At 37.4% G+C, this 9,746-nt stretch overlaps 1 protein-coding gene across 1 annotated transcript; it reads right to left on the bottom strand.

The window, feature by feature from the left end:
- Window positions 1-250: 250 nt before the first annotated feature.
- On the bottom strand, window positions 251-4,053 carry LOC141911242 (uncharacterized). Its single transcript, XM_074802228.1, has 5 exons — window positions 3,667-4,053; window positions 3,240-3,276; window positions 2,381-2,521; window positions 1,741-1,874; window positions 251-1,172 (listed from the first exon to the last, which is right to left on the bottom strand). The coding sequence occupies exons 1-5, from the start codon at window positions 3,934-3,936 to the stop codon at window positions 1,044-1,046; spliced, it is 711 nt and encodes a 236-aa protein (XP_074658329.1). The 5' UTR covers window positions 3,937-4,053; the 3' UTR covers window positions 251-1,043.
- Window positions 4,054-9,746: the final 5,693 nt, after the last annotated feature.

The raw sequence follows: 9,746 nt of genomic DNA on the forward strand, positions 1-9,746 counted from the left end.
TATTGTTGCCCTTCTACAGCTGAGCAGCACTCAAGAGACCTAGGCTAGATCCGTCTGTGAACGACTTGAACTAACGCAGACACAACTCTATTTCTGTTGAGGAATCACATTATCATTTATTACGTAAAAATTCAAAATATATAAAAGCAGAATAAATCATTATTATGTTTGTGAGGTATAAAATCTACTAAAAACATAATTATGTTAGTTAAAATAGAAAATAGAAAAAATATTGCATAAAATCCCTAAAATAGTTTGTAGATGTAAAGTATGATCCCACTTAATTCGAATCATTTCAAGCCAAATTATCACTGGATTCAAAAACAAATCTTAGAACTATTGCCTGAGTACATAATCATGAACAATACAACAAATTGATTATATTGAGTAAGACGTCTTTAGACTGATATTGCATAAACATTGACTATGAGAAGATTGAAAACCTGCTGTACAAAAACTTAGAATATTGAAAAAGAAATTTGTTTGTCAAATCAAAAATGAAAGACAACCAGATTCTTACTTTTCCCAGAGACGGATAAGAGAGATCAAATACAAGGGCGGATTTAGGAGAGGGGTGGACTAAATGGACTGGTTCACCCCTTCAACATTTGAATATGCCCACCAGATACTTCTAAATCTTTAAAAAATCGAGAAAAAAATTCCTTTGTAAAGAAAATTCTCAAAAGACTAAAAAATTGATATAAATGGACCCTAAGTTTTAAATTTTCAGCGGAAGGGCCACAATCAGAACTCCCAGCAATTTATCACCGACCTCGCATTGCCGGAGGTGCCCTTTTCAAATTGAGTGTTTATTTCAATTTTCAGGTTCAGCCCTTTTAAGTAATCTTGATACGCCTTCGAAATGTGACGCAAAGATTTGTGTCCATGAATTCCTGATTTTGATTAACTTCCTTTTCAATATTTCGAACTTGTAGTTGGGTTATTATCTTAATATCTATTGTCCCGCGTTTGAGACCAATGTCCTTGAGATTCTTTATGAAAATCAAACACAAATTCTGCCATTGAGGTTGAGCTGATAATCTCTAAAATGTCGTGAATGTCGTTATGATTTGTTTCGGTTCTAACATCGGTGGTTTCGGTAGACTGGTGATCACTACTAGATAACACGTCCTCGGCGTCAAATCGGGGAAATTTCGGTACTCGTAAACTTGCTGAAAAAATAAATGAGATTTTATCAGTTTATTTTTCTTAAATTCGTTCTGCAGCTAACACTGACTGAAAACACACTAAATAAATTAGTTAAATTAGTTAACTTAGTTAAATTAGTTAAATTAGTTAAAATTTCCGTTTTTAAAGATGATACAAAAATCCATGCACAAGTAAGAATAAGTCTTTATTCGACGTTTCGACTTTATCCTGGTGGTCATGCTCAGGAATACTGATGTTGTCCTCATTATAACCATTAATGAAACACTCAGAGTCCGTGTTGTTAATAGAATTTAAAATCCCTGCACTCTGAGAATAGTCCGAAATGTTTCCTCAACCTAATAGTTAATTCGACGTTTCGACATATTTCAACCAGATTCAAAAGTGTACGATATGCTTCCTTGAGCTAATGTTCCAGCTAATGACTAGTTAGTCAATATGTCAAATAAATCATTAGCTCATTTTACCGCTCAAAAGTAGATCGGAAGGACGATCAGAAGATTCGATTAGTTCTCATTGTCTTTTAACAGCTCATACTTGATTATTCCGCTAGATGGCGCATGTGTCTCTTACCTGATCGAAGATGTCATCTGGTAGTTTCCACGAAGATCGCGACAGATCGACAAGTCGACATTGATGTAGATTTGTTTCCGGACCTTGCAGGGTCAACAGAGTTATTTCAAAACCTTTCAGCGATCGTAAAGACTCTAGAAATGATATGAATATCGAATTCAATTTGACTCGGAACCCAGTTCTACAGTTGTGTGGATTTAATATGACTCTGAACTCAGTTCCACAGTTGTGTGGGTTTAATTTGACTATGGACACAGTTCCACAGTTGCCTGGGGTTCGATTTGACTCTGGGTCCAGTTCCACAGTTGTGTGGATTTAATATGACTCTGAACCCAGTTCCACAGTTGCGTGGGTTTGATTTAACTCTGAATCAGTTCCACAGTTGTGTGGATTTAATATGACTCTAAACTCAGTTCCACAGTTGTGTGGGTTTAATTTGACTCTAAGTTCAGTTCCACAGTTGCGTGGGTTTAATTTGAATCTGAGCCCAGTTCCACAGTTGGGTTTAATTTGACTTTGGATCCAGTTCCACAGTTATGTGGATTTAATTTGACACTGAAACCAGTTGCGCAGTTGTGTTTGGCTATTGGAACCGGTTCCACAGTTGTGAGCTTAAGTATGAATCAAGAATCACCCTTACCATCGCTGGGTCCTTTCCAAGTAATTCTAACGCCTTGTTGAATGTGACCAGTTTTCGAGTCAATATACCTGTATGGTAAAGCTGTTAGGTTTACTGGCGCTGACGGCCACGAATTACTTTTGTAGTTTAAATTCCCACACACTAACAAAATAAATAAATTAGAATGTCATTTCAACTCATTTTCATTGCAAGATTTCGAAATATCGCGTTCCTTTTAGCACGAGAAAAGCTGCAGAGCCGTGCTTTAACCGGTATCAATGTGGAGGCAGTATTGCATTACGCAACCAGATTTCGTCTAAAATTATGAGCTTTTCGCTTTTAAAAGTCCTTTATATAGGGGTATCGCTGGAACCGATAAAAAGTATGGCGTTATTACGAATTGTTATTAAGAATGGTATTTTTTCGCCGAATCGAGTTGAATTAATCAAGAAAATTGTTCTCGGAAAAAGGATACGAGATAATGAGGTAATAACTGGTGTAACTGGTACCTATGATGCGCTGGTAACAAAAGCTCGTAATTTTGGGTTAAATAAATCAACCTTTATACTATACAGGAAATGCGGAAATTGATAGTTCCCTGACAGTAGTATTCATTTCCCGTTGAATAATCCTATTTTGTTTATATATATATATATATATATATATATATATATATATATATATATATATATATATATATATATATATATATATATATATATATATATATATATATATATATATATATATATATATATATATATATATATATATATATATATATATATATATATATATATATATATATATATATATATATATATATATATTTTTTTTTTTTTTAGAAATATGGAGCGCTAGAAATTGAAATTTTACTCACGATCAACATCCTGTACTATCCGACATGGGAGACGCATCTGAAATAGAAATACAGTATAAATTTAAACCCTGTTGACCCGAACAACGGCTTTCATGTCATGGCTACGTTTATCATGTAGCACAGTAGATTTAGAATATGTGAAAACGCGTTTTAGAATCAATGTAATTTTTCTATTTTATTTTTCATTTATTTATTCCCTGAATAATTTACATCAATGAATACCAGATTCACAATATGACAATAGATAATTGATTTGTTTTGCATAATGCATGTAAACATATAAACACCCGTTCGGGAACGTGGATGTGCGAGGGGTTGGGCGTTCCCGATGAACTTCTCCGGCCATATTGAGAGTTCCCAGCGAGTGAGGGCTTCATTAGGATCGGCAAAATTAATGGTACCTTTGATAAAAGTTTGAGCTACGAACCTTTTCAGTACAGTTCAGTACTCCGCTTGTGTCGACGTCCATTTCTGGTACAATATCATCTGGAATCGCAGCGCTCCTAACAGCGGCCATTCCGCACATTTCTGGATGCCAATGCCCAGCGCCCAAATATCTACCAGTCACCAGGGCCATCATAGAAGTAACAAAAGTGATAGCAATTTTAAGCGTGGCCATCTCCTTTTTTGTGAATGATAAGAAACGATTTGAAAAAAGAAATTGCTGCGATTTGCCGGTTGTGTCACGAAGAGGCATTCGTATGATGGATCAGCTCGTTCGATTGCTGTTTTATAGATCCGCGACGGTACAAAAAACTAGAGAGGTTTTTTACCGCACAAAAAAACTTCATCAACAGGGAAGTAAAATGCGTTCGCTGTATTTTTCTCTGAAACGATACGCGGAATCCATCGATTCCAAAGTGAATCGATGCTATTTCCATCCGCGCACGTACAAAACAAGCATCCGCGTGACCGACTAGATTTAAAAAAAAACCCGGTTCGGTTGTGTTCACCGTATTACGGCGAGAATCCCGTGCAATCGGTGACATTTTGCCACGGGTAAAAGAATTATCGTTTTTTCAAAAATCGAATCGATCAACAATGTGGAAATTCGGCGATGTGGTTATCGGGATTTTTATGAAGATAAATATCCCAGAAGATGAAATCGATGAAACGTCAGTGTTGGGTTATATTGACCAGTAAAATTCACTATTCTAGAATATAGACTGAACCTGTTTTGCCATTGAAGAGACACTATTTCGTGTTGTAACGATTAAGTTGAGAATCCCACACTGATAAAAACGAAAGATGCGTAGTTCCGAAAAATTCCCTACCTGAAGAATATGACGACTAGGTCATAGTCGAAACGTCGAACGAATAAAGACATCAGCTAGGCCTATATCGGAAATTTTATCTGATTTATTATTTGCTTGGTTGATTCGGTCTGATTTGATTCGGTGTCGCTTACAAACGTACCTCACCTGCCGGTAGCGAAACAGGGTTCGAATATTGACAAATATCGCAAACCTCTGCCTTCCTTGGTACGGGCCAAATCGGTTACAAGCCAATTTATAAACCGCTCGAGAAGTCGTTTCAATTTAATGTAGCAATGTTCCGAATGTCTCAGACCAGCTTAGTTCTATGGCCAATCAAACAACTTAAGATCAGTCTTAAGATTTGAGACCACTTTTTGACTTAAGTCACGACTGTGCAACTGGCCCAGCTCAAGTTAGTTAAAGTTTACCCTAAGTGTTCGAATTCAGTTCATTTTGCAACGAGTTAACACTCTGAGTCACATGTTAATTCGCGACTGTAGAATCGGGTCCATTATTTCATAAAAATGATTAACACAAAGTTTCATAAAAATGATAAACTCTCAGATCGATTAAAGATTGAAAATCGATTTAAGAATTACATCGTTTTATTGTACCGTACGCCAGAGGTTAAACTCGGCATGAACTGCTGCGCGCGAAGCTGTGACTGGCTCCATCTAGCGGATAAGACATGAAAACGGAAGAAAAAGAAATGTAAAAACCCTGACTGATCAGTTTATAACTGTGAGTTTATTTTCATTACTACAGTTTATCAACTAATCAATAGGTGGCGTGATGTACGCTATTTATCAGACCAGGTTTTGATCGTTCATTCAAGTACATCTCACACTACAGAGGCAAGTGTATATTTATGCATAGTAAAAATACATATATTTCATCGTAACAGATTGTTAAAAATCATATTCAGAAGCCTTTTTTTCGATTTTCACTCTAACTACTTATATACTTGTGACACAAAACTTATAGAAAGTGGGAAAATAGTTTTAAAGAAATAAATACTACAAATGTTCATACTGCTGCACCCAAATAATTGTCATGGGTCCAGTGTCACAGTCGTTAACTAAAGGCAAAAGTGTAAGACTAGTCTTAACCTGTTAGATTGGCATTAAAACCAAAATGAGCTTAATCTGGTCTTAATTGTTAGACAAGCAGCTATGGAACAAAAATGGTCTTTGACTCGTCTTAAACCTAAGTCTAGACTGCGCAACGGACACCTGCTTTCATAAACAAACTTTCAAATCATTCTACGGGAGTTTAAATCCTACCGATGACGGCCATCGCCATGGCAACGACGAGCGTTGCTATGGACAACCGTGACGCGGTAGCGCTGTTACACCAGTCCATGTTATCACAACAGATCGGGGTGTCCATAGTTGACGTTCGCGCCGCGATTGTTGTACCTCCAATTGATGGATAAGCATGGAGTTCAATTGCATTCTTGAACGCCGCTTTCGCCGTTTCTATGTGTACATTGTAAGCGGCGTCGCCGCATGCCATTGCTGTAACACAACCTCGTTTCACGTAACTGATACCATTAGACTTGCCTCTCATAATCTGCAATTACAAATTTGATATAAACCCTCTTACAGTTCTCTGACTATGGATTTGAATGCGATGTATTTTTTGGTATTACTTACTACGGCTACAGATTGACCGTTTCCTGTACAAATACCGCCAAACTTGTGTTCTTTTTCGGCGGCTGATATGAAGCCCTGCGTGGCTTTCGCTGCTTCATAAAGAGCCGGCTGTCCATCATAGCATGCTTTAAACCCGTGAGTCACATGCTTAGAATTGGCCTTGTCGGCGCCATCACATTCGAATGCTAATAGCGGAAGACCGCTGCGCTTTCCTGTTGAAATAGAAAATTAGAAATGACTTAACTTTAAATGTTAGTTGCGAGATGGGCGCATTCGAACAGTTGATTGAAGTTCGCATCTGCGAAAACAACAGCGGGATACAAAAGATGGAACATTTAAAAAAACTGAATACAGGCCCGTACCCAGAGGGCGTTGGGTGCGTCCCAAAATATCGAGTTCCACTATTTTTGTCAAAGAAAATTTCTAAGACTTGATTTCATGTCTCTTTCCCCTCACACTTGCTCACATTCATATAACTATGATATAGACATAGACTGTTATCAATTTGCCAGTCTCCATAATCGAAGGGTGGGACTCCAGTATATACTGTCGAATGAATAGACCTAATAAAAACTTATTCTGAATAGGTTTCGCGGATTAATTACATTTTTCAGTGACATTTTTATATGAAATTTTCACTACAATTTGGCCGAAAATGCATCTAGAATGTTTCTATTTTCAAAAATTTCGCGGGGAGGCTCGCAGTGGCCACCGACGCAATCAAATAAGTCCCACCCTCTCTAAATTCGTTCCCACTCAAAAGAGGGGCATAAAATGATGTAAAATTTACTAAATTACGGTTTCCAAACTACGTATGAAACATCGGACTCAAATCTACAATTAACTTCGTTTGTTTATTTAGAAACGGAATCCTACACAACACCGTGAAAATATCCTATAATAATAATAATTATTATCATTATATAATTATAATAATAATTATTATTATTATAATAATTTTTTTCCAAATCCATATTAGAATATGCTCTTTGGCTTACAAATATAAGGTAGTCAAAGGTAGTTTTTTTTTTTTTTCACTAATTACAAAAGAAAATAAACAGTAGAAAGTTTTAATATTACCTTGCGCCATCAGAACGAGGCAGCAGAGAGCGGAGATACATAAAACTAGCTTCATCTCGTAGAATTCAAGTCTCGCTACTTTGTGTGGTGTTGCAACCAAAAAGATCTCATCGACCAAACTGATTCGAGCACCGATATCCTCGGTTCTTAAATAGCAAACCTATTCATTGCTTGGTTACTAGAACACTGTTTGTAGCAACAGAACCAGTTTTCATTTTGTTGTGCTATGTCATGTTGCCACGAATAATGTTGTTTTATATTATGTTTTTGGCTCGATTAGCAAAGTGTTTTGTTAAACGGTCACCATTTTCTCGCGGCTGTTTCAAAGTATCATAATTCGTCACTGGAGCCAGTTTTATTTTTTACGGCGAATCGTAATCATTTTCCATTGGTTTAAAATCCTGTTTAAAAATTTACAGACAAATTTCAAAATGTTCCCAGGGACTATCTTTCTTCCACCTCTATGAAACCAAGCCCTGGGGCCGGTTGCATAGTCGTGGCTTAGATTTAAGACTGGTCAAAGACCAACTTAGTTCTATACTCGATCTTACAACTTAAGACCAGTCTTAAGATTTAAGACCACTTTTGGACTTAAGTCACGACTGTGCAACTGGGCCCTGGGTACTAAGTTAGATAACTAACTTGTCTTTATCATATTCTGTAATTTTTAGCGGTTATACATCAAACAGTGTATTGAAACCTGAGAGACTCAGTACGGACTGGCATTCCAAAGGTTAACGAATCAACAACCACCAGGTGATTTAAGAATTGCTTTAAATTTGAAGAGAATTTGACCAGATCGCCGAGTCGGTGCTATTTTGAAAAGCAATTTTTTAATGATCTATCTTTTGAATAAACCATCACAATTAGCCAATCTGAGATCGCATTTCATTTTGTCGGTGGTGGCGATGCTGCGATGCTCGTCGATGTCATGAGGTTCGAATCCCAGAATAGCTGCGCTTGCGCCCGCTCGTCTACGTCATCATGCTAGATGTCTTCTTTATTGTATGAATACACTAGCGCAACAGGCGGGAATTGTCGGGTCAACAATGAGGACTCAACGGTCGACTGAAGCGATCGAAGATTCCACTCGTGGCAAGCGAGGGTCCGCTATAGGCGCGCTAGTACGCATTAGACAACGGTCCTAAAATTCTCTTCAGATCTCAAATTTTGTGGATGACGAACAATTACGAACCCTAAAAACCAGCTGAGTTCATGCTGGACATCATTATGGAATTCTCGATGTTGGAGGCTCAAAATCAAGTGGATGTTTACGATGAGGAAATGACCTAGTTTTGATCGAGTCCATTTATCAGTTAAACGAGACAAGGGACGTGCTTTGAAAGTTAACTTGATTCATTTAGGAATTACGATGCTAGTGCATACTAAAAGGTTCATCGGGTAGAACTTTTGAATCTAGTAACCTTCAAAAGAATTTAGTTCAAAAACCAGGTTAACACGGTTCATTTACTTCTTGGTATTTGACGTCAACCTAAACGATAAAAGTGTTCGCTTTCGAAATCTATTTCGAAAAAGAACCTATAGCGCTGATTAATCAGAGAAAATAAGGTCGCAAAATAAGTGTATGAAAAGGCTTACTTTAGATGGTCGTTACTATCAACACATGAGATAAAACAAATCGTTTGCATCGTTACAACGCCTACAATAACGATCACATGGGGCTTGAATGAATGCTTTTTTCAAATGAATAGTGAATGAATGTTTTATTCAAATGAATATTCAATGTATTTTGCTCTATTTTCAGAAGTTATAACAACGTGTTTTTTCTAAGCGACGAGTGACACGTATTGTTCATACTAACTCTTTTAGATTTTCTTCTAGAAAGTTCACTTTTTTTCTTAGTGGTTCAAGTATGTCAGGATCGTTAAGTGATATTATATGTAAATGTTTGCCATAGAGATTGGACAACTGCCGAGTTTCACTATTTTGCATTAAAGACATATTCTCTGGGCTCTCTAATCTCTGCTAGCGTGAAGAGCTTTCCAACATAATCCGAAAAGAACAAAATTTGGGATGAGTCAAATATAGCAGCGCAGCAGCCTCGGGCGAACTTCGGTTATCGGAGTTAGTCGACTTAAGTTGAACTAAATGAAACCGAATGTCCGATAGTCGGAACTATGGTCCAGAAATGGTCGACCACGCAATTGAGCACGGTCGCTACAGTTCGGACCTAGGTTCAAGATGGCCGATACTGTGAAATACGTTACGACCGAACTAAAGCGCACTCAGTTATTAGTTCCAACCACTTAGTCGACTAGCTATGAAAACCTAAGTTGGCCCTATAAAAGGCCGGGTTTGACAGCTGCTGTCAAAATACGTAGCGTCTTTGCGATGGACTCGAGTTACTTCAGCGGGGGCCTTCTTACTGCGGTACCTACCACGAAAGTCGAATTTGCGTGGCCAAGTAGCCGTAAACCCTTCGTGTTTTCAATTCCAGTGTAAAACGTGCACGGCGTCAGAAATTTCAAAAATGAATTGACGATGATCTCTATAGG

Source organism: Tubulanus polymorphus, chromosome 9 (genome assembly GCF_964204645.1).
Source record: "Tubulanus polymorphus chromosome 9, tnTubPoly1.2, whole genome shotgun sequence".
NCBI lineage: Eukaryota > Metazoa > Nemertea > Palaeonemertea > Tubulaniformes > Tubulanidae > Tubulanus > Tubulanus polymorphus.